The following is a 25,985-nucleotide window of genomic DNA, read 5'->3' as shown; positions in this document are numbered from 1 at the left end:
GCGTGTATTTTAGTGTTTGTTTACAAATGAGCAAGCCAAGTTAGAAAGTTTAAGCCATGTGCCTGGTTTCTCAGATGGATACATCAGGGTGGAGAACCAACCCAGTCTTCTGCTTGCTTGTGCAGCCTGTCTAGTTAGTATGGGATTCCTATTTATGGATGTTTTGCCTGTATGCTATGTCTGTGCACAGCTTGCTTGCCTGGTGCCCAGAAGAGGGCATCAGATCACTTGAAACCAAAGTTGCAAATGGTTGTGAGCCATCATGTGGGTGCTGGGAACTGAACTTAGGTCTCCAGGGAGAGCAGTGTAACCACTAAGCCATCTCTCCAGTTCCAGTACTCGACTCTGAGTGCAGCATTATGGATCTATTTGGGCACACTACATGTCGATGATTTTGATGAAGAATTTTTAAAAAACAACTCTTAATAAAGTCAAGCAATATAACAACCTAGCAGCTTGTTGCCCCTTGAGTTCAGGAAGAGAAGGGAGATCTAATGCCTGAAGCTTCTCTATGTAGACTGTATCACATTTCTTCTGAGAACATAGTCTTGGTTCTCAATCCTTGGGGTGAATATTGTGTTGTGAATGACGAGATGGATAACTCAAATTTAGGTGTCATCATTTTATACAAGTAACTCTGGATTTATATTCCCTTATCAGTGGTTCTCAGCCTTACTAACTCTGTGCGTTTTGATACGCTTCCTCATGTTGTAGTGACCCCCAACCATAAAATTATTTCACTGCTACTTCATAACTGTAATTTTACTTCTGTAATGAGTCATAATATAAATATATGATCTGCATGATACCTGATCTGCAACCCCCAAAGGGGTCCCAATCCACAGGTTGAGAACAGCTGTCTTAGACATATTTGTTATGACTTCATGTCCTACTTTGCCTTCTGTTGTTGTGATAAACACCATGAACAAAGCACCTTGGGGAGGACAGGGTTTATTTGGTTTAGGCACCTGACTTAGTCCATCATGAAAGGAAGTCAGGGAAGGAACTCGAGGCAGTATCCTGGAGGCAGACATAGAACCAGAGGCAATGGAGGCGGTGATGCCTGCAGTAGGCTGATCTTCCTAACCGGATCATTAATCAAGAAAACACTCCATGGACTTGCCTCCAGGCCAAATAGAGACTTTATTTTTTCTAAGATTCCATCTTCCCAGATGATACCAGCTTATATCAAATTGACAAAAAACTAAGCAGCACACCAACTTCATACAAAATTATGTAAATAGCTTTAAAACAGGCTTTGTTGTAAGAATAAACTTAGACCAAATCCCAACAATGCTAATTATGACTCGCTATCAAATTGAATACCGCACCTCCTAGATGTTTGTCTCCCTCTTTAAAAGTGAAGAGAATAATGTCTACTCTGTAATGTTGTTGTTAATTTAAATAAAATAGAAATCCCTAGGGTCTGATGGTGTAAGTGAATGGTAGGTTCAATTCTCAGTCCCAACAAACACAGCTTAGTACAGTCTTGACACATACTTGATGCTCAATAAATGGTGTAATAAAACAGCTCTATAAATTGGCTCCAAAAAAAAGCAGTCTGACTGGTAAAAATGCAAGTAAAGATGAATAAGTGGCTTAGTGAACTCTGAGCTCATTTTCATTCATTCATTCATTCATTCATTCATTCATTCACCCACTCATTCCACAAATGTCTTTTAAATATTCTCTGTCACACCCTTCTTTGATATTAGGGAGACGGTAGTGAGTGAAATCATTAATATTCCTACCTACATAGAACTTACCTTCTTATGTGTGAACATTTACACAGACGATAAAAATATGGACCTTGTGTTACCATTTATTTGCATATGCATAATATCTAGTTCAGGCTGAGTAATAGTTATTTAATACTCAGCTCCCGATAGCTGTGTTTCACACCTGTACTTTTGTTGGAATAACATAGTCTGGTCAAAATGAATGCCACTCAAGTGATAAGAGACAGCGACTCTCTTGTAAGATAGCTGATGGAAGATGGGTCGATCGCAAAAGAAAAGCCTAGAAGGAGGCATTATGAACCTCCCTGCTCTGCAGGAAGACATGTAGGCTTAATCTCTGCTACTTTCAGAAGTGATGGCTAGTGACATGAGTGCTGATTTCTAGTGGGTATCAGCCTCCCTGGGAAGGCTTCTTGACTGTAGCCTGTATGCTCACGGGAGCTGAGGATCCCTCTTGCCTTGCCCACCACTAAATCCCTAATCTCAATGACTGTGCCTGGTATATGGGTGTTTGTTGAATGAATAAGGGAAAAAAGGGACTCAGTTCATGGTTCAGAGTTTGTGATCCTGCCCTAGCCTTGGAAAATGGATGGCTATTCTGTATTTTGTAAAGATAATCTATAAATTTTAAAATGTTAAGTTTAATCTGTCTCTATCATAAGGAGTCTGGAGGGGGGATTAAAAGTAGATGTAGGAGGCCAGAATGTTGTCTTTTACTATGTTCTAACAGCTCCAAGTTCGTTAAACCACTTTTCTTAAGAGACGCTGAAGAGGCCAGCCATTTTGGGATGTATTTGAAATCACTCAAGTGTGCTTGTGCAGGCATTAGCCATGGAAACTCAGCCCCATCTTATTCTTGAGATCTTTTCCATAATTCTGACCCACATAGGACAGTTTTCTGTTATCTTAAAGACAATCTCAGAGTTTGCCATTTAATGCCTAATTGTGTGTGGTTTGCTTCCTCGAGACAAGCTTTTTGAAAACAAAACCCTCTTTCCTGCCTTGTATTTTTCCACATACTTAGTAGAAACCCAGTGTGGGACAAATTGCTCTGTTGCCTGACTCATTGAGACACTGGTTGGAAGGGAGAGTTAATGGTTTGTCCCTCCCGTCTTCGGTTCCCCTCTGGAATGCTCCAACTGTCAGCAACCAATTAAGACGGACCAAATTCTCTATCCCACACAGCCAAGTCAGGCACTGTGGCCTTTCATACAGCCTGCCATTTTGGGTAGGCAAATGCTGTGGACACAACTGAGTCTTTGAATACAGTGAAATGGTTATTAACTGTTGAAAGACTGAACTCTTCTTGAGATCAGACAGCCTTCTTTGTTCAGCTTCCAAAGACTGCCAGGGCCGTAGGTACCGATCTGTGGTGTTTCCAGGTGTGATAAGACTCAGCACACGAGAACACGAGGCTCCCAGCAACACTTACATTCCATATGAATAACAGCGCAACATCTGGAGCTCATTGGTTTAAAAGTGTGTGTTGTTTTCTAGAATGTGTTGGAGATAATTGTGACTCCAGTATTCCGCTTTTGCACCCTTCCATGTGGTACCATTCGTCTCAATTACCTGTAAATCTAGGTCCTGACAGCCCAAATTAATATGACTAATTGGAAATATTTATGATCTAGTAAAGAAAAAATGTATATGATATACACTTTCTTTGGTCGTAGCCTCTCACACATAGTCAATAAGGACAATTCCACAAATATCTAAGATCTTGACAGACCCCATTTAAGCACCAAAGCTGTTTCTTTGGTGGCATGGTTTGTTTAGTATACTAATATAACTCACTGCTGATACTGTTTTGCTTTACTTGTACAGTGACTATGACTGACAGATAAGTAGGCGCCCTGCACAGGAGGTGGGTGAAATGTGAATTTAGTGTAATTATTTTAGCTCCCTCAAGTATGTTAAGTAATAAGAGCTGTAGAAATCAAAGCCAAGCACTGCCACTCTTTGTTAAGTACCTGCTCTTCTCCCAGCTCAAATCAAGAGAACTCTCTTGTTCATTCCACCTTTTAGCATTCTTTTTGCAGAGGAAGCCATATGATATTTTGGTGGGGGGGAATCCCTCCATTTTCACAAACTACATATGGAAAGTTGCTTTTATTTTCCTGTTCAGTGGCAATGACCTTTAAATATCACCCATCCATTCATTCAGCAAATATTTATTAAACAGGTCTGTTGTAGGTACAAGGTTGTGTGAATCTACTTTCAAGGGGCTTGGTTCATCAGGGATGCCAGCAAAAGGCATGTGCTGCACTCAGAGATAATTAGCTCATTGAGGATTGAAGCGATTCTTCCCTTATATGCATTAAATAAATGTGGATCCTGACCTGCTGAGCAGAAACTGCTCCTCATGGAGAAAGAATCTGTTTCCTTCTCCTGGGCTGTCTTCATTCTCCAACCTTGATGATCAGTGTGGTCCTTAGCCAGCAGCATCTGCATCTTGGTGAGACATATAGATGCTAAGTCCATACCCTGGACCCACTATTTCTGCCTTCCCAGGGCACTCATTTTTGCACTGAAATTTGAAAATTACCTACATGCTTTTGTTATCCTGTTTTCTCTCAAGTTTTTTTTTATGTATGCACACTGTCCAAAGGTCTTAAAATACAGATGGCTGGGACCCACTGTAATTTTTGTATTACCCATCAGAGTTTGCATTTGTGCCAAACTCTCAGAAGATTCAGGGGCTATCTGTTGAGGTTATCCTTGTAATTCAGTAATATCAGGGATTATCAAGAGAAAGAGAATGAGAAATTCAACTGTCGAGAGATGGCTTGAACCTGTATTGTTTTGAAAACTTAGGATGAAATTAGCTTTGCTACCCACTAGTTAGTTCATGAAACTGAATTTCCTAATGGGATAAATGTGAACTCAGGTGGAAGTGGTCAGGCTGGCTTTCCGTTGCCTACATCAACATGAAACTATTCCCTAGACTATATTGGTTATCAGGAGGGATGAACCCACACACAGGTGGCTGTTCAGACTAGTTTGCAATCTCTGTATTGAGACAGAAGAAAGAGGTTGTGTTCTACCCAGGCTGGTCAGCCACGTGACATGGACCTATGTGAGAAAATACAGTATTGAGAGATTTGATAGATGGCATATATGCACAGCAACAGCGTTCAATCCAGTGTTATTAACTGTGGGCTTCCAAGGCCTTAGGAATACGAAGATGAGGGATTGGGGTAGGTAATGAGTTAAGGAATAAGTTTAGAACAAGGTAGTAGAATCTTTAGTGTCTCATCAAGGAGTTGGGATTCTTTTTTTTTCTGTCATGACCTTGTTTTCAAGTATAGTTGCCCTTACCACCATGTATATGCTTTCTTCTTTACTTCTAGGATTAAACATGAAAACATCGTTGCCTTGGAAGATATTTATGAAAGCCCGAACCACCTCTACCTGGTCATGCAACTGTAAGTACCTTGCTTGTTTGATGAGTATTGAGGATTATGAATCCCAGAACCTAACACTGGAAGGCTGTGGACTGTGTGAGGAAGGAAGAGAAGATAGTGAAGTCTGTGGGGCACCAGAGAGCAAAGATGGCCCCGACATGAGCACACAGTCATCTTCAGACCTGAGTGGGCCCATTCTGGGTCTGTGGAGTCCTTGCATTTGAGCTCCCTGCAACTACTGCACTGTGTCTCTCTGGCTGTCTCATGTGCCGGGGCCAAATGTTGCCTAAAGACACTTCAGTGGGCCCAGGATGAGGAACACTTTGCTCCCATCTCTAGGAGAGACTTCCACCCCTGTCTTCATTTCCAGGGATGCCGGGGGAGGAAAGCAGATGGCAGTTGTGTGCTATGTCCTTTCCCTTCTCCCCCTCTGGTGCATAGATACACTCACTTACTGGAGTCAGATGGCGACATTGCCACCTCCATTAGATTGCCCCTATAATCTGCAAACACCTTGAATTTATTAGGAAAGAAGTAAAACTATCAGACAGGGATGACTTATACATGTATTTTGTTTTGTTTTAAAGGTGAAATTATCTTTCTCACCACATAAATTCTTTACTTTAAGTGTGTGGTTGTCAGGAGCATCCCATTCTGTGTTTATTAGAATTAAGTATTAGAAATCTCTCAGAATGTTAGGCCATTTCCATGGCCTGCATAGGTAAATGCTGAGACACCACATTACTGAGTCCTGTGACTGATAGTACTTGTGTTGAAGATCAAAATATAGACAATGAATTTGATTGTTAATGGATGAGGTTCAGACTTTGAACTGCCAAAGATGTGCTTTCGAAGAATTGATGGTTTTTCATGTACTCTCTTCCTTGTGGATATTTGAATGACTTTATCTCTGGAAGACCATTTTGCTACCAAAAAAAGTACCCAAGAGTTCATTTCTTTATTATTCATTACTTTTAAAAATATTTTCATAGGGGATGGTGTTTGGGGTAAACAATTTAGACTGTCCCATTTGGATGCATCTGTCTGATTTTCTCTGATACCGACAGTTACGTTGGGCTAAGCAGCTGGTTTATTGCCGAGTTTAGAGTGGCCTGGCCAGTGACCCAGGGATATTCCTTAGTTCCATGCCCCATTGTTAGTCGTATATATCACACATTTCTATTTTTCTTTCTTTTCAAGTAATTACTCTCCCCAGATTTAGAGACTAATGCTAAAAACACTTGTGACTTTGTCTCATGTAGTGTCTACTCCCTAAAGATATAAATGAGTCATCTTCAAGTATTGATTGCCCAGTAGGAAGAATAGAACATTTTGGTGATGAGCAAAAGCCCTATAAAATGTCAGCCATGTGTTGAACTCCAAGGCTTTCTTTCTTTTTATTGGTAAAGCAAGATGATTAATGCCAGAGCCAGAACCCAAAGATCTGAGCATTTATTTATTTCCGGTTTGTATGTATAAAAATACACTGCCTATCACTTGAAGTACCCCAAGATGGAAATCTCAGCAGTGCCACTGACTGGTTGGGTGAATTTGGGCAAATGACTAGGCCTTGCTGGGGACAAGTTTCTGTAATGGGCAAAAGAGAAGATGGCAGTGTCTGCTTTAGAGGTGGTGTGGGAATGTGAGGGAGTGAGTGGGGTCTTGGGTAGGTGCAGTTTCTTTGTGGATGTCTGCATTAGTTCATCAGGATGTCTCTGCAGATGCTTTTCAGACATAAACAAGATAAGGTCTGAATAGACCTCAGTTTTACATCTCTAAACAGCCTGGCTATGTTCTCACCAGTAGAAGTGGATGTAGAGAGGGGTGGGCATGTGAACAACCAAGTGTCGGGAACAGACCTGATCTTAAACCAAAGCCTGGAGAGCCTGTGGTTGTCACTGATACTCTGCTTTTCAGCTGAGAACATCTTTTCTTGCTTGCTGTCACAGAAAGATTCATTAACATGGAGCACACTTATGGAGACATCTTAGTATCTCAGAGAGGAGTGCTGCAGGAACAAACAAACAAACCAAACCAAACAATTGCTTTGGTAGCTTTGTCAAGTATCAATTTCCCGAGCCAGCAAGATGGTTCAGTAGGCACAGGTGCTTGCTGCCAAGCCTGACAACTTGAGTTCAATCCTTGGGTCCCATATAGTGGAAAGAATGAATCAACCTGATGGGCTGTCTTCTGAACTCTACAAGTAGACTAATGACACATGTATTCCTCTCTCTCTCTCTCAATCTCTCTCTCTCTCTCTCTCTCTCTCTCTCTCTCTCTCTCTCCCTCCCTCCCTCCCTCCCTCCCTCCTTTCTCTCTCATTCTCATAAGTAAATAAATAAATAAATGATATTTTAGTTGAAATATTACATGGTCATGTTTCTGTACCCATCATTCTATGTATCTGACCCTGTGTCAATATTATACAATGTCGTAACTCTAAAGCACATCTTAGACTTAGATAGGATGATGCCCTTTTTCCATTTATTATTTTATAAAATAGCTTTGGCATTCTTCAAATAGAGTGTTTGTATAAACTTTTAAATCAAACTTTAAGAATTTTGTGGAAATCTTGTTTGGGATTTCATGGAATCTAAATAAATATTTGAGAACAACTGAATTAATTTGAGCGTTGACTCATAAGCACAGTCTATTTCTCTATTTGGACCATTTATTAGTCTAGGTCTGTACCTTACGGTTTTCAGCATGTGGGCCTCTCATCTCTTTGCTCAGTTCAATCTGAAATATTTCATTTTGTCAATCCTGTTGTGACAGGATATTATTTCAGTTCTCCAGTTGCTTGCTAGTGGGTAAAAACATGATTAGTTTTTATAAGTGATTCCCATGGTAGTTCAAATAGTTGTTTTATGTCATTTTTTTTTAGCATTTTCTTCACTAGTTCTTGTTAATTCCCAAAAGAATTTTATGGAGTAAAACTTTGATAGTTTAGTTTGAAACATCGAGTATGTTTTAAGGTAAGATTGCATGTCTTTGAAATAGCTTTGGTTATGTATTTTGGGAATTCAAATAAACAAATCTGATCTTTCCTCTCTTCCAGTATCTAAGGTAAATGTTTTATGACAGTTGACATGACAAGAAGAAAGAAGAAAATGCAGTGACAGAAACGTCTCGATGCATTGGAATATAGTATTATCAGAAAGACTTCGCCTCGCTCTGGGTGTCTTGTAGGCTCTGTGACTATTTCTGTCATTGTATTGGGTTTTATTTGTCAGGGCGTGGTTGCTTTTGCTCCTGAGGTTGGTTGTATAAGTTTTGGGGGTCTGGATTAGTGGAAAGTAGTTTTGTTCTTTTGGTTTTTGTTTGCTTGTTTGTGCTTGCTTTCATTTTTGATTCACTTGAAAGCTCTTGGTTTCTAAATATGTAGGATTCACAATACAGCATTAGGGAGTACTGGATTTCACAATATTTGTGTCTGAGAGGGTTTTGGTTTCCTAGGAAACATCTTCCTCAGTACCAAGGCTCCTCAGCACCCTAGGCTCGATTGGTTCTCTAATTGATATCTTGATTCTGAAGATGGGGTATATTTGTCCTATGCTGCTATAGGAAAGATTAATTGTTTAGGGAGTATTTATTTACATTTTATTTGGGTTTTAGACAAATACATTTTTTCAGAGTACTATTTGGAGAGCATTCTTCTATGTATAGTAAGAGTGTGAGATCACACTGACATAATTTATAGATGAGAAATCCGTTTAAATGTATTTGTCATCCATGTTTGCTTGTAGATTATCAGCCCTGCATTTGTAAATAATAAAGGGCCTCTCCTTTCACCTTTCCCCCATCACATCTATGGGGGATTGAGTAAACTGAAAGCTGAAACAATGAAGTATATGTTTAAAGGGCTATGTGTAAACTGCTTGCCATGCAAGCATGAGCATCTGTGGTCATATTCCCTGAACCCACACAAGGCTAGATACAACAGCACACATCTGTAATCCATGTGTTCCTACTTTGAGATGACCAATAGACACAGGAGAATTCCAAGAAGCTTGTAGCCCAGCTAGCCTGCCATACACCTACCTTGAAATGGAAGGCAAAAGCTAACACTAGAGTTTGTCCTCTCCTCTTGACACATGCATCATGGCATGCAAAGATCCATGCTCATGTGCACATGTACATAACTGCATGCTTACATATATACTAAACAAAGAAAAGAATACATTAGAAGTACTTTGTAGGAAAGAGATTGGATGGCTTATTTTTATTTACCACCTTTTCAATAAGGCTTTAGGTTCCACACATAGGTACCTCCCAGATCTCTCTTTCCAGCATAGAACTACTCAACAATCTCATTTTGCTATGTAGTAAGTACCATTTGGAGTTCCCTCAAAATCTCCTGGTGTCTGTCTCACCTTAGCAACTGGGAGCTCCCTTAAATTTCTTGGATTCAAATCCTACAGTCACCCTACACTCATATTTTTTACTCACAAACTCACTCACTCAGTGTCACCAACTACACAATATCACAGCTATTTCCTTGGCCTGAGGGATCTGTCTTTCTCTCCCCACCTTAGCACCCCACTGCTGTCTTAGCCTGTTAGCCAGACTCTTGCTGAAGACTTCCTATGTCAATGTCTATTGTCTTTGTCTTTACAAAGACTTGACAGCAGCCTCCAGAACTGCATCAGTCCTAACCCACTGTAACATCCCTGACCTCTTAGCCCATTTCTCTCTTGCTTTCATTCAGCTGTATCCAGACCAGAGTCTTTGGTGTTCCTCAAGTGATCTGAGCTTACCACTAGTAGAGATCCTCTCTCTCTTTCTCTCTCTCTCTCTCCCTCCCTCCCCCCTCCCTCCTCCTCTCCCTTCCTCCCTCCTTCCTTCCCTCCATTCATCCCTCCATCCATCCATCATCTTGTGTGCACACACATTACATGTGGAGGTCAGTGGACAACTTTCAGGAGTCAGCTCTCTTCTTCTACCATGTAGGGCCACACCAGCTGAGCCATCTCACTGGCCTTCTCGTGAACCTCTTGATGCTCTCATAGAATGCAGGGGATGCTGGGATTTCTGCTAGATGCCATTTTTTTCCAAAGTATTCCTCCAGCTCACTTATATAAAGCCTTAGTTTCTTCCCTTAACTCCTACTGTAGCCAAGTTTATGCTCTACCTCTTACTTCAACATTATTTCTCTCTATAGCACTTTGTACTTTCAGAAAAATTACCCTCTACTTTATACCCCAGGAGAATGGTACTTGTACACTGCGTGGAACACTTAATACATATTTGTTCTGTACTCAGCTTTCTCTTCAGGTCATACAAGTCTTTTGCTTTGGAAATATTTGTTCAGAGGTTGGACAGATGTCTCAATGGTTAAGAATACTCTTGTTCTTCCAGAGAATTCTGTTCCTGGCACCCATATTGGGCAGCTCACAAAATGGCTGTAACTCCAGCTTCAAGGGATATAATGTCCTCTTTTGTCCTTTGCAGGTACCTGTACCCATGGGCATATACCCCTCCATACATACAAACACATAGTTAAAGGGAAAGAAATCATTAAAAAGAAATCTTTGTTCAATTTAAATCATATAGAAAAGGAATGGTGATTCATAAATATATCTGGTTTTCTTACTTAATGTTTACAACGAACTTGATATGTTGTATATTACAATTTTACATGGAGAAACCAACCAGAAAGATTGAATCATTTGATTAAGGCAGCAAGTAACCCAATATGTACTCTTGGCCAGTGCAGTATAATGTTTTGGCAATGTATTTGAAGCAAAAATACCCTTGTAGGTACTACTAATGTGAATAATTCATTTTACCTAGAAAACCTTATTAATTATGATTCAATAAATATTTTAAAAGCATAGAAGAAAGATTATTTAATATGAGCATAGGAATTTACCTGAATAATCTTATTCCATTCACAATTACTCTGTTTCGTTTCCTTCTGTAATTTGTAAAAAATAATGACTATGAATGATTTTTGTCAATATGATGATTAGATTTGTTATGGTTAGTCTAGGTGAGATCCAAATATTTTAACATTTACTTCATCCCATGATAGCATTCAAATATGTCTAATATAACCAGATACCTGCTGAGTTTAAGGATTAAACACATACTCTTTGAAGAATATTCATTTGGTTCCCAAGTAGCCCAGGACATGAAAATATATGCAGTTTCCTGGAGAAAATGTGTTTTATCTACTCTGCTGGCTTGTGTAGGTGTTTTGGGGGTGGGGGTCACCAATGTTAGCTTTCATGGGGATATTGCATTCATAATTTATACCCTATGTTCCCAAAAGTATTTTTAATTAGGACACATATTATCGCTCCCAATAGAAAGCCTTCAGTATGTAAGTAGCCAAGCATAATAATGAAGGAAAATTGTGTTTCTGAATATAATACCTTAATATATTTACATATAAATTACTGAAATCTTATCTTCATTCACTACAGACAGTTAATTAAGAACTCGGTAGGACTGTCGTTTCTGTTCAATATTAGGTGAGTAGTTAGGAGGTTTTATGGCATGAGACATGGATGATTCTCTTTAGCAGCTCTCTTTGTGGAAGGGCAATAACCCACCATGACTGCTTCCTTTCAGAATTGAACCCTGTGCTCTGAGAGGAGGCCTCCCTCCATGGAGGGTGATTAAGAGTTAGGCTAGGCTGAGAGAGGTCCCTATGCTCCTGACAGAAGATCTAGTTCAAACAGAAGCACTATTAAGGAGCCTGTTGGGGACAGAGTCCAGCCTGTGAGTGGCTGAGCCTGTGAGGGACTCAGTCTATAGGGGTTGGTCTGTGAGCAGTTTTGTCCTTTGCCTGGGTTGGGGAAGTTGTGAGACATCTTGGTAGGAAGTAACATCTGGAGCTTCTGGCTAATGCCAACTTGGTACTGCTGGTACTGCAGCTCCTCTATCGCTCTCCAGGACTGAAGCAATACTACTGGGATATAGAGGCTTAAAAGGTTGCAAAGACCAAAAACAAAATGGTCCAATATAATCTTGAACAAGTGTTATTAGGCTCAACTATATGACATTTCTGGTATATAGTCATGCTTTCTTTAATACTTTTTAATACAAAAATTTATAGCTATAATGTCTTTATTTCCAGGGTTTAAGGCTGAACTTAAGACCTTATTCTTGCTAGATAGGACTCATCACTCAGCTATATCCTTAAGCAGTATAAACATCTTCTTTAAAAGATTTTTTAATATTGATTTTTGTGTGTACCTGTTTGTCTATTACGTACTATGTGCATGTGATGCCCTGCATCAGAAGAGAACACTGGATCCTTGGACCTGGAATTACAGACAGCTTTAAGCCACCCAAGTCGGTGCTGGAAACCAAACCTAGGTCCCCTGCCAGAGCAGCAAGTACTTTTAGATGCTGAACCATCTCTCCAGCCCCATCATTTTGCATGGTTTTTGCTCCAAACCATATATTTTGGTAGCTGTGCTTTCATTTAAATTTGTCTCTCAGTTTTTCTTGTTATTTCTTCCATTGGCCCTCTGGTTATTTGAGAATGTTCTGATTAGTTTCTATATTTGTGAATTTCCTAGTTTTTCTTCTGTTGATTTCTGATTCTTGTCCCTTGTGGGGTGAACAGATACTCTGCAGGATGTCAGTCCTTTAAAAATATACTAACCCTCGTTTTGTAGTCTAACTTATGGCTTACTCTAGAGAATATCCCAGTTCATCTTGAGAGGAAAGTGCTTCTACTGTTGCTGGCTGGAATGGAGCTCAGATACCTGTCAGGTCCTGTTGGTCTACAGTGGGAAGGTCCTGCATTTCTTTTGTGATATTCTGTTGTATTGTCCTATCTTTTATTGAAAGGGCATTGTCAAAGTCTCCTATTGTTGCCGAGCCGTTCCACAGATATTTGTAGTTCCTCACATATTTAAGAATTCCAATGCTCATTCCTAGCTTGTTTATTTTTATTTTTGTGCTGAATTAACCCCTTTGGGGAGATATACTGCCATTGGTTAATTTGTTTCTTGTAGCAGTTTTTAGCTTCTTGTCATCGTGCCTTTGAATGCAGTTTTATAATACTTTTTATAAATACCCTATTCCCCATTTAGCACAGTCCACATGACAAATATCTTTGATTACAAATTAATGATATCTTAAATTGTGCACAGTTTTAAAATGGCATAACTCTTTTGAAGGGCGGTGTTCTGAGGACCACAGTCACGGCTTTGTGTTAGGCAAATGCCATACCACCAAACTGCATCCTCCCCCATCCTCAGAAAAGCAACAGGTCTGACCGCTAGGTCTTGATTTTGAGAAGTCATAAAAGTGCATAAGGAGAAGAAATGGGCTTAGACTATAAAGCTTCAACATCACTAGTTTATTCACTTCCAAACTGCACAGGTAATCTGCTTCATTGAAGAATTCATGTAATAACTGAGAGTCAGCAGGCTCAGGCATGTAAAACGCAAAAATACGGAAGGAGTCACGGCTGACTTTGTTGTTTCCAGTTACTTGGAACTCATACACAGAGCACCTGCGTGGTGATAAATTTCAGAGCATATTAGATTAGACATTCTGGTTTGAGATGCTCCAGGACTGCCACTTCTTGTGATGGCTTAATCAAAAGAGCAGGCTCTGCTCTGCCCCAACCAGTTCCCTCATGCTGTGCAGACTCAGCATATGGCTTCTTATTGAGGGTGTTTCCTCAGAACAGTCCCATTCCTACAATGCTCAGCTCCAGCTTGTAAACCCTCTTCTTTCTGCTGAGCATCACGGCTCTCTGGATCTGCCCCAGCACCACACAGGCTTCTCAATGCTCTTCTATCACACAGCCCCCTTCTGCACCCCAGCACCTCCATCTGGCTACCTTGTCACCCTTCATGGAAGCTGTCTACTCTGTTAGGCATTCCTTATAATTATAGACTTGTATCATCATCGAGGAAGGTGATTATTGTGTGCTGTAATCACCCCTGTAGACTGTGATCCCAGAGAACTGGTCTTAGAGAAATCGTCTCTTTCCTGAAATTCTGCAGTCTTCGTCTGCACTTATCGTATGCATCGTCTCATTCGTTCATTCATTCATTCATTCATTCATTCATTCGTTCGTTTACTCAGTATGTATTTATGGAGCCCCCATCACGTGCCTGGTATTATTAGGTGGGAGTCGTGTAAGTGTTTCTGCCTGGATGGAATGGTACCCTGGGACTCAGAAACCCGGGAACCATACAGCTTTGAGGAGAGAAGATATCCTAGTGGAAGGGCATCCTGGGACTCAGGGACCCAGGATCCACACAGCTCTGAGGTGGGACATTGTCCCAGTGGAAAGACATCCTGAGATACAGGAGCTCAGATACTGCATAGCTCTGAGAGGAAGCCTCCTCAGCAGAGGTATTGCACCTCCCAGGGGAGGGCATCTCCAGCTGAGCTGAGGAGCTGAGGAGCCTCAGATCTGCTCCTTCTCTTCACTTCTTCTCTTCTTCTTTTCTTGCTTCTTTTCTTCTTGGCTTCTTCTGATGAGAGAGTCACACCAGACAGGAAATCTCATGAAAAAGATTTATTGCAGGTTCCAATGTGTGGAGGACCGAATCCAGGGATAGCTGCCCTCTGCTCCCAGGAGTGGGCAGCAGGGAACTGGACAAAGGGGCAGTGCTTATATAGGATTTCTGAGGAGGCGGAGATTCTCAGGGCAGAGATTTCCATAGTAAGAATTGGTGGGATTTCAAGTCCTGAGTTTGGGGAGCTCAGGGATTGGTGGATTTTCCTGTTCAAGAATTGATAGCTTTTTCTCACCCTACTTTTCCTGCACCAGGTTCATGGGTTAGGGAAGGAAGTCCTTCCTGGCTTTTGCAGAGGAGCCATCTCTGTGGGGCTGCTGGGGCAAGGGTAGGGGGGTAGTTAGAGAGGAGGTGCTGCCACTGTGAACAGCTCCTGTGGGACAGCACCTGCAGTGGTGTTTTACCAAGGCTGTAGCTGAGGCAAGAAAAAAGATGTAGCAACGATGGATAGTTCTTGAGGGGCAGCTCCTGCTGAGGCAGGAAAGGAGGCAGGCCACACACCACGGACAGCTCCTGCTATGGCTGCAAGCTGAGGAGACTTCCTGGTGCAGACTTTTTGACAGGAGCCACCATTTTGGACAGCTCCTGTGGGACATTTTGCTGCAGTGCCATAGGCTGGGGCAGGAAAGAGGGCTCTCCCACTGCTTTGACAGCTTTTGTGGTGCAGTGGATTTTGTGGCGCACCCACAGGGACTACAGGGTGGGGTATAACAATGAATAAGTGTTCTATACATATGAAGCTTACATAATGGGAGGAGAAAAGGATAGCAGTCAAACAACTTAATAAGTAATTCAGTATGCACAGGGAACTACTAAAGTCTATTGAGAAAAATTATAAGGGAGGGCAAAGCATACTGGAAAGTGGGAGGATAGTTAGTGCAACGTGGCATGGTGACATCTGAGTGGAGATCTATAGCATGGTGCTGTAGGAACAGGCTTGTTCCAGGCCTGTGATTCATGGAGCCAACCAGAACACAACCCCAACCTGGTTTTTAACAAGTTTCACTTGTCACCTGAAAACTCTTAATCATTTTATCCTGTACATTTCTGTTTCCTAAGTGAAGTCAGATTTGACAATGGCACTTATGTCACAAGGGGATAGATACAAGTGCAGGGGGAGCTTGGGTCAATTGGGTGCAGCTAATTTTAATTACTTTTCTGTGGCTGTGATAAAATCCATGACCAAAAGCAACTTAAGAGAGAAAAGGGACCTTGTTTTAGCTTAGAGAGGAGATCCAGTCATAATGACAGGAAAGGCAGGGTACTGGGAATGTGAGGCTGACCTGGCAACAGAGGGATCACATTCATCCACACACTGGAAGCAGAGGTGGGGGGACAGGAAGTGAGGGCAGGCTCAAACCTCAAAGCCAGTCTCTACTGGCATACTCCACCTCCTAAAGGTGTTGTTTTTTTTTTTAACTCCTCAAATAGTGCCACCTACTGGGGACCAAGTATTCAAATACATGAGCCTATAGGGGACAATTCTCCTTCAAACTCATGTAGACTGGCACCCCAAGTGTATACAGCAGGATCACTCAAGTATCACAAAAGCAAAGGGACATGCCCTCAAATGACAATTAAACCACATGAAAAGAAAGGTAAATCTTTACTGCCTTCTCTTGGATAAGGAGTCTACTTCCATTCTTCCAATAGTTGAAATGAGTTACTGAAAATTCTAATTGGCAGAAGTTGTACATGTTTATGGGGCATGATGTGAGTTTTCTCAGTGCATGTATAAAATGTAATGATCACATTCAGGTTGCTGGAAAAATCTATAGCCTCAAACATTTATTACTTCCTTGTTTTGAGAATATTCCAAAGCCAGTCTAGTAACTATATTTTGAAATTTATGGTTAATTTTTGTCAAACTTCGTTAGAAGTAATTTCTTCTATGTGATTGCACCTTATATCCTTCGGCCATCCTGTCACTCCCTTGCTCTCCTCCCCAACTCTGGTAAGCACTATTCTACTCCCTACTTCTATGATTTTAACTTCTTAAGTGTCCCCACGTGAACAAGAACATACAGTTTTTATCTTTCTGTGCCTAACTAATTTTACTTAACAAGTTGTCCTTCATGCTCAGCCATGTCCCTGCCTTCAGTGTCCACCACATTGTGACTTTCTGAGCATGTCTTGCTTTGAGACTCTGCATGAAGCAACATGACCTCATGACCCCTTCCTCACATGGTGCTCCCAGGACAGTCCTGGTTCTCTAATTCTCCACCTTTCACATCTGCCTCCACTCTCATTGATGGCTTCCCAGTGGTCTTTTTCTGTTGCTTATTCTTTGAGATTACTGAGAACTGCATTTTAGCCCCTGCCCACAGTCCTCTTAACACCTTTTAGAGCGTACACCCCTGTGGTTACTCTCCTGGCAGTCTCTTTCTTTCTTATCCTGATACATCTACCTTCCAAATTCAAAATCCTACACCAGTTCCCTGCCTGTACTCTCCGAAGTTAACCTGCTAGGATCCTGTGGAGAAATCTGCACAGTGAGAATTAGGCTCAGCCACCCTGCAGTTCTGACCTCATTTCCTGTGCTTACACACATCTCCTGTTTTCCTGTGTTCCATTTTCCCTAAACATGCATTGCCCTTTGTAAGCTTTCTACTCTAAGACAAAAGAAAAACATCTGTTTTATGTGTATAAGTGCTTTGACTACATCTGTTTTTACTGTGTGTGTGAGTGTGTGTGTGAGTGTGTGTGTGTGTGTGTGTGTTGCTCTATGAGGCCAGAAGAGGGCATCAGATATCCTGCTAGTGGAGTTACAGGTGTTTGTAAGCAGCCATGTGGGTATTGGGAATCAAATTCTCGTCATCTGGAGAAACAGCCAATGTTCTTAATTGCTGAGCTATCTCTCCAGCCCCACAGTTGGAAATTCTTATTTATGGTGTTATATTAAGTGATATAAATAGTAGTATTTGTAGTTAGGAACCATCTGCAGTCACTGATTGAAACTAACTCTTGAAACACATCCCTATAAAAGAAACAGAACACATTAAATGATAAGAGCTCAAAGACTGTGTAAGAGTTTTCAAACATCTATACTTGTACTCTGGAAGAGCTCAGTCTGGGGAAAATATCTTGGTGGAGTTCTATTTTTTATGGATAATTTTATATCTGTCTAGCCAGGAGAAAAGATTGAGAAGTGGGCTGGTATAACATCCAACTTTGAGGAAGCATAAGAAAATCACTAACAGGACCTGTTTATCTTTCAAGATTTATTAAGTATCAGAGGAAAGTATCTTTTTTTAAGTATCAAAGAAAAGTAGCAAATACAATCATGCTCACCTACTGCAGATGGCCAAATCAGTAAAGTACTTGTTCTGAGTGTGATTTACCCAGACAGCCAGACATGGACGTGCATCTTGTTATCCTGGTGCTGGAAAAGTAGGTCTCTTGGACTTGATGGAAAGCTAGCCTCACCTACTTAGTGAGCTCCAGGTCAGTGAGCAATATGCAGTTCCTGAAGATCAACACCAGGGGGCTGTCTGTCTTCTCACCTCCATGCACATGTACAAGAGCACATGTGTGCACACTCACTAGCAATACCTCCAAAAACACTTGGGCTGAATTATTTATGTATTTTGGTTGAATTTTACAAATTAGAACTTAGGTATGCTGATGGATGCCCATAAGCCCAGCATCCCCAAATGTGTGGTGAAAGACCAGTTTGAGACCAACTTGCCCTATATTGTCTCAAAAAGGAAAGAAAGGAAAGAAAGGTTACAGTTTAGCAATTTTGAATTTATCCATTTATCAGAATTTTCTATGAACTTACCAGCCACTGTAGCAAATACAGAGAATGTATTTTCCAAAGTAAAGATGCTAAGGTTGGTGGAAAAGAATGAATTGAAAGTGTGAACAGTTTGAAACTCAAAAGTCATATACAATGTGACTCTGACAAAGATAGTGGATAATATTGCGAATACATAAAAACAACAAATTCATGTTGGAAAGAGCAGGTTCCGTAGACAGGGAGTAGAAGCAGACATTATTTAAAGTAATAAGAACATGTAAATTGTGACAAGATGAATTATTCTGCTTTTGTGGCAATTATAGAAAGAAGTTAAAGTGTATCTTTTTTGCTTTAATATACTTTGTTATAAAATATTTAACTTATATGAAATAGTTATGATTTTTTTAAATTTTGGAGCACTGGGGATTGAATCACACAAGGCCTAGGAAATGTTAGAAAAAGAAAACCACACACTAGGAATATGTTGATTTATATGCACAGCCTTCTGATACCCCTTTTTTTCTTTGTTTGGTTTTTATTGTTCTTTTGTTTCAAGTATTAATTTGGTGTGTACATGCTTGCAGGTATGTAATGAGGAGAGAACACGTTCAATGGACTATAAGATATTCCAGATGGAAATATGAGCCAAATAGCTTCTGGGACACCATCTGCACAACGTTTTTCCAAGGGCCCTTGCAGAGTTAACACTTCCAAAAGATTAAAAGAAGCATTTCTGCTAACTCTGTAATACTGCATTGTGACCTTTGCATTTTGCAAGTGCTTGAGAACACAAGGCATGACTGAGATCCAGTGCCTTGTATAGGTACTGGTGCTAAGTGACTGTCCCTCTTGCCTTTGGGATTGCAGTGGGGCTCATTAATCAGTTTGTTCTAACGTCTGCTTTCCTGAGATGATCAGCTTACTGATAGTAAAGGCCCCTCATAGAGAGTCAAGTTCTTCATCATTAGTTTCCAGGAATGGCTCTTCTGTCACTAAATTATGCATATTTTTATTCATAAAAGCCACCCCAGGCTGCCTTACTGGTGATTCACTGTTCACCCTGTTCTCATTCAGCAGGCTTGACTGAGTGGAATGGGTACCACATTATGGAAGATGCAGGGTGGGCAGGCAGGCACTGGGAGATGGATTGACTCCGGCTTTCAGAACAGATGAGTGAGCCTCAGTGGAAGTTAAGACTCTGCAGGAAGTTCGGTAGAGATTAGAAGATTGGGCCAGACCCTGCGTGGCAGGCATCTGCCCTTGAAGTACTTCTTATATTGTCCCATCATCTTCCAACTGTAGCTGTCCTTCTGTGTGTGACTGGAGAGTCAGTCCTTTCACCATGCTTGTGAAGAACTGCATTTCTCTGAGTCCCAGTAGCCCGAGCCTTGTGGCATAGCACTGAATGGTGGAACAGGCAGGCACCTCTGTTGTTTGTCTCTAAGCCTCTTTGATAGCCTCTCTGCAAGTGAGTGCCTTTGACATGTTGGGTGTTATGACATCTATGTCTTAGGTACAGTTGAAAATGTTATGTCAGGATAAATACCTTTGTGTATGCAGATCTGGGATGATTGTTAAAGATTTGATTCTAATGAGTAACTAATTACCCAGCTTGCCATTGCATGTGGCATACTCTAAATGTGTGTTTCAAAAGAAAGTTAAGTATACACGCATAGGCCTCTATGACCAGGAACTGCCGGAGGAACGGATAAAAACTAATGGAGACTAATTCTTAGAATACTTACTGGATGTTTAGAGTGGGGCAAGAACTTAGATTATTTTTACATGGCAACTTTTGTGTGTATGTGTATATATTGGGGGGGGTGTATGTGAGTTCACAGGTGTTTATGTATGTGTACTGGTTGTTTTTGTGTGTCAACTTGACACAAGCTGGAGTTATCACAGAGAAAGGAGCCTCCCTTGAGGAAATGCCTCCATGAGATCCAGCTGTAAGGCATTTTCTCAACTGGTGATCAAGGGTGGGAGGGCTCACTGTGGGTGGTGCCTTCCCTGAGCTGGTAGTCTTGGGTTCTATAAGAAAACAAGCTGAGCAAGGCAGGGGAAGCAAGCCCAGTAAGTAACATCCCTCCATGGCCTCTGCATCAGCTCCTGCATCCTGACCTGCCTGAGTTCCAGTCCTGACTTCCTTTGGTGATGAACAGCAGTGTGGAAGTGTAAGCTGAATAAACCCTTTCCCCCGCCCCCCATCTTGCTTCTTGGTTGTGATGTTTGTGCAGGAATAGAAACCCTGACTAAGACAGTATGTTTCTATACATGCACAAATGTGTACAATCGAATGAATGCTTATACTTGTACATACATGTAGAGTTAAGAGGACAACCTCAGGTACCTTCTACCTCTTGATGAGACAGGGTCTCCCATTGGCTTGGAATGTCACCAAGTACTCTAAACTAGCTGTCTTGTAAGCTTCCAAGGTTCTGCCTGTTTCTACCTTCCAACTCACATTACTGAGATTACAGGTACGCCCTCTCCTTGCCCCGTGCACAGCTTTTTACATGAGCTCTGGGTGTTTCAGTTGGATCCCTACAATTGCATGGTGAGTGTTTACTGACAGAGTCCACTCCATAGCCCTTGAACTTTTATCAAACCTTATTAAGTGAGATATGAGGCCAAAGAGATGGCTCAGTGGGTAAGATTGTTTGCTATGCATTCCTTGTAAAAATTGAGTGTGGCCACATGTGCCTGTAGCTTCAAGGGAGTATGGAGAAACGTTGATCCTGCAGGCCTCACTAGCCAGCCAGTCTGGCCAAGAAGGCGGGCCTCAGATTCAGTGAGATACAAGACAAGGTTAAGAGTGATAGAAAAAGACACCTGACATCCTCCTTGGACCTCTACATGTGTGCACATGGACTTCCACACCTAGACACACACATGAGCATCCACCATATACACATTTATAAAGAACAATCAGGAATGTACAAAAGTTCCCTTTGGGATTTTTCCGAGTCATGGTTTCACTGTATGAATCCCATCCCAGGTCTAGGGGAGCCCTTGGTCCTCTCCAGCAGACAGCATCTGTCACCTCTAACCTTCAGTAGTAGCTACTTTGTTACCATCAGTAATTCTTGCAGCAGCGAGAATCAATTATCACTCTGACCAAAAATAATTCATCTTGCCAGAGTAATCAGAACTTAAGTCTTCCTCCGTAAAGGTGTGATAGGGGGAGAGAGGTGGTCCCCCTGATGTGCCATGGCACACTGTAAATAGGAGGCCCATGGTGGTACATTTTCAGAAAGGATTCATTTTTAATATCAGCCTTCATGCTGAGCCCTTAATGACTTGGGTCTTTAATTATCTCCCTGAGCACTTCATGTTGATTGAATATGAGCCATTCTCCTGGATTTATTGATTCTATGCTCAGAAAAACATTTCACTATGTGTTTTGACAAGGTCCCTTTTAACACATGCTTATTGCGATGTGCCCCCAAAAACTGTGTATCAGAAAAATGTGTCTCTGCCTTCTCCCTACTGGATTTAGTATCTGTGGTAGGATAAAGATGCTGTTGGTTGCATTATTACTTTAACATGCAAGGGCAGAATCTGTGCTCTTATGAGTGCTTAATTTTGTGTTGCTATGGAGTGGTTGATGGAGGGATATGAGTCTCCTAAATCCACCATATTATAATATCTCATGAAAACATGACCACTGAATGAAACCAGTGGCATGTGTGTGTGTCCAGCTTAGAAGCATTAAGATGATAAAACGTCGGTTTATTCTAAGATAAGAAGCACCGTGTGTTATACACAAGCCTGAGAGCCAGTGACCAAGATATAAGGCTTTTCCCTCGGTTCTGGAGACAAATCTACGTCAAGGAAATTGAGCTTAACAGCCCCTAAGATTACAACATCAGGAACTTTCTTTCTGTTCATGAATGTTGTAGCTCTAACACATTCTACTTTCTTGCCAAGGGGCCCTATGTTCTTCCCTCATAGCCTCTCAAGATCACAGCTTATGAGTTCAAGAATGTTGTTTCTGTATGATTGGCAGGCTTCATAGGGCCATACATATCATGGATGAATGACTTGTAAATGCAGGTCTGTGATTTTGAAAGCAGTTGAGAATAGATTAATCCGTGCTCCCAAGAAATGCATGTGACAGTCGCAAATGACAAGCCTAATGAGGGCTCTGCCTCTACGCCATGTTAGCATTCTCATTTTGTTTTGCAAGTTCAGGTAATGTCACTTGGCAGCATGAGCTGCTGAGTTTTACATATTCACTCTTTAGTCCCTTCTCCATCTGAAGTCTCTCCTGGTTACTTGGTGAATCCATTGGTATTGCCTGTGAGTCCCAGGACCAAACTCTATCAGGTGTGAAGAACTGATTCTAAGAGTGCCTGGAAATACAATCTACCTTTATCCAAAAAAAAAAAAAAAAAATTCAACATTGAAAAGGGAAACAGTGCAGGGTAGTTACTAATTATTAATCCCTGGTTAGCTACTGGAAGGGGGTGCATAGAAGGAGAAGGATTTGGAGAATAAAGCTTAGTCGAGTGTGGGAATCTTAATTTGACCAGCTTGTTCCTGCTACTCCACTCCTCGTGGTGTACAGAGTGGGAGGACAGAGGTAGGAGGAGAGCTCCCTGGGAGCACTTAGCTTCACAAAGGTAGAAGGTGGGGCAGATCCTGCCAGAACTTCAAATCCCTTTAATTCTCTAATTCTGTACTGCTTTTCTCTACCAGTGTCTCTGGAGTGAGTTCTATTCTTTACAGTTTCTCTGAAGGCTGTTTATGCTACAGGGAACAGAAGCCCCAAGTTCCCTCTCAGCACCTTAGAAAGAGGCTGTGTTAGGTTCCTGTGTGCCAGCTGCCTACAGTTTGGATGAAGCTTAGAGTTTATGGCCTCTATAGCCACCTGCACGGTGGCTGTAGTCTATTAGTTTGTTTCCCTGGCAACTGGCTTTCATTCCCTCCTCCTTTTCATGTATCCCCTCTCGAGAATTGCTTACTCTCTACTAATCCATCAAGAATACCCATTCACTAAACATAGTCCACTCTTCAGGAACTTAGTTTTCCTTTTGGCAGTACACCCTGCTTCCTAAGTTTATTCCTTTTATCCCTTGCCCCCCATTTAAAGTCCATCTGAATAGAGAACTCATTTGAAACACATATAAAGGGTTTGTTTTCACAAAAGATTAGATAGCAAGAACAAGTTTGAACCGAGACTGTAGTTTACAACTGGGAATGCTCCTGTGCACAGGTTATTATTAAGAGAGAAACAAAGTGTGGTTTTCAATTGGTGAGTTAACTTCCATGCTCCATTCTGACTCAGGGTTCACCATGAAAAAGTTTATACAAAGTAAGCTAGATGTTGGCATATGCAGGCCTCTCTAATGTACGTGGGAATGGATGGTGATGTATAGTTACATCGTTTTATGATTTGGTTATGACCATTCCACAATCTGATCATTGGATGTTCAGTTTTCTGTGATCTTCATGGAGACCTGTTAGCTGTTAGCTTCTTATAAGCTTTGACTTCATGTATGTCTCACATAAAAATAACCTCTCTCTCTCTCTCTCTCTCTCTCTCTCTCTCTCTCTCTCTCTCTCTTTCTCTCTCTCTTTCCTTCCCTCCCTCCTTCCCTTTCTCTCCTTCCCTCTCTCCCTCCCTCCATCTTTCCCTTCCTCCCATTCCTCTACTACCCCTCCCCTTTCTTAGAAATCAGGTCTATTGCAGGCTGGGCTGGATTCAATGTAGCCCAGACTGACCTTGAACCTGTGATCCTCCTACATTAACTTTCTAAGTGCTAGAAGTAGAAGTGTATGCAGCTGTACCCTGCTATGAACCTGATGGCATGACAATTGCCAACAGCAAACGATACCTCTCATGTATTCAGTACTTACTATCGCATGTGTTCTCCATGCATCAACTCGTATCTATGTCTGTAACTAAAATAGACTCAAGTCAGATATTGTACTGGCAACTAGCAAACACTGTTGTTTCTTAAAACTGTAGCACCCTTAGGGCCCACCACCCATCCCTGAGACAACAAAGAGGCTACCTGGGTATCTTCCTTTCTTTTCTCTCAAGTCTTAAGGTCTGACTTTAAAGAAAGCATGAAAGAGCCAAAGTAGCAGATGGTCTTTCAGAAACTGGACCGACACGTGACATAGCAGAGTCTGAGAAGCCGAAAGGAAGTCAGTCTTTAAGGACCTACCACCTGGGTCACTGTATATGGGGATGATAAAACCAGTCAAGGGCTATCCACATGGCACAGCAGCTAAAAGTGTCCAACACTAACCTAACAACCTGAGTTCAGCATCCAGAACCCACACAGAAGAACACCAATTATCAGAATTGTCCACAAGCACACCATGTGGGGTGTGTGTGTGTGTGTCCTCTCATGGAATTAATTAATGTGATGGCGTATGTCTAGAACTTGACTTCTTTGTATGTTAATAGTCAATATGCATAATATGTCCATTCTGTGAACAAAATGAAGAGGAACAGGAAGAACAAGAAGACATAAATCCACCAGAGTTTATGTCTCCTGATGGAAATGTTGAGGTTACCAAAAACAGTGACAGCAAGTGACACTGAGTGCATTGTGTCTATGGGAAACACCTCTGGCCTTCCTGCTGAGGTAAATTTGGAACTCACAATTGACATAGTATAGTAGTGTCGCCTTCTATTCTAAAGAGGGATGACACAGTCCTGACAGGCTTCTATTTTATTCATGCTTTCTTTTAAAGGAGAGATATTTATACCAAAAGGCTGAAGTATTTTCCCTCTGTCACCCGACCTTTTCAACAGGGTCTCTTTCTGATGGAACACTTCAGTCTTTGTAGTTTGCCTCCATAGCCTGGTCTGTATCTCGGTGTAGCTGTTCAGTTCAGCTGCAGAAACAGCACTTTAACAATCTGATTACAGAATGTCACCTGTCTGGTTCATAAAGACAGCCCCATTGCTATCAGTGAGTTGTGCAATGTATGAGATTGAAGCCAGACAGATATCACAAGGCAGAGTTAAAAAGCCCTCATCTAGTTAACTAAGTCTAGGAATACATGCGCACAGTAGGTCTTCTCTCAGTTAGTCCTTGCTAGAAACTATCACAGACATATGCACAGATGCACCCCAGTTTCCTGGGTAATGTTAATTCCAGTTAGATTTGCTGTTACACATAGCATGTTCTACGTGTGAACTAACCATCATATGAGCCTTTGAGTCTATCTATGGCATTGCAGAACTAAAGTGTTAAATCTATGTTGCTGAAACACATGAGGTCATGTGGCAGACAGGGAATGATGCCGTCGCCTCAGATTGGTTGGGCAGGAGTGGCTTCTGAAGAGGAGATCATAAACCCCCATCCTCTCATAGATGTGGTACATGGTGACTACCTTTGCCTACAGGATGGGAAGAAAGTGTAGCTCTGCTGGGGTTGGGGTCGAGGGAACCTGACACTCCTGCATCCTTGCCTCGGCCTGGGAAGTTAAGCATCAACATCGACAGGCCACATTCATAGGATACACCCAGATGATTTGTGATATGTGGTATTTGACTTCAGTTGCCTCTCCTCTCTCTCTCTCTCTCAACCTCTCTCTCTCTCTCTCTCTCTCTCTCTCTCTCTCTCTCTCTCTCTCTCTC

General features: G+C 41.5%; 1 protein-coding gene across 1 annotated transcript in view; it reads left to right on the top strand.

The window, feature by feature from the left end:
* The window catches only part of Camk1d (calcium/calmodulin dependent protein kinase ID), a 386,144-nt gene that overhangs the window by 249,335 nt on the left and 110,824 nt on the right, over positions 1-25,985 (top strand). The window contains exon 3 of the mRNA XM_028764793.1: positions 5,093-5,167. Coding sequence (XP_028620626.1) covers positions 5,093-5,167 — 75 coding nt within the window. The remainder of the gene's footprint in view (positions 1-5,092; positions 5,168-25,985) is intronic.

The sequence above is a fragment of the Grammomys surdaster genome, unplaced genomic scaffold, assembly GCF_004785775.1.
Source record: "Grammomys surdaster isolate TR1022 unplaced genomic scaffold, NIH_TR_1.0 146, whole genome shotgun sequence".
Taxonomy (NCBI): domain Eukaryota; kingdom Metazoa; phylum Chordata; class Mammalia; order Rodentia; family Muridae; genus Grammomys; species Grammomys surdaster.
Note: the sequence above shows the minus strand (reverse complement) of the source record. Positions and strands in the feature narration are given on the sequence as shown.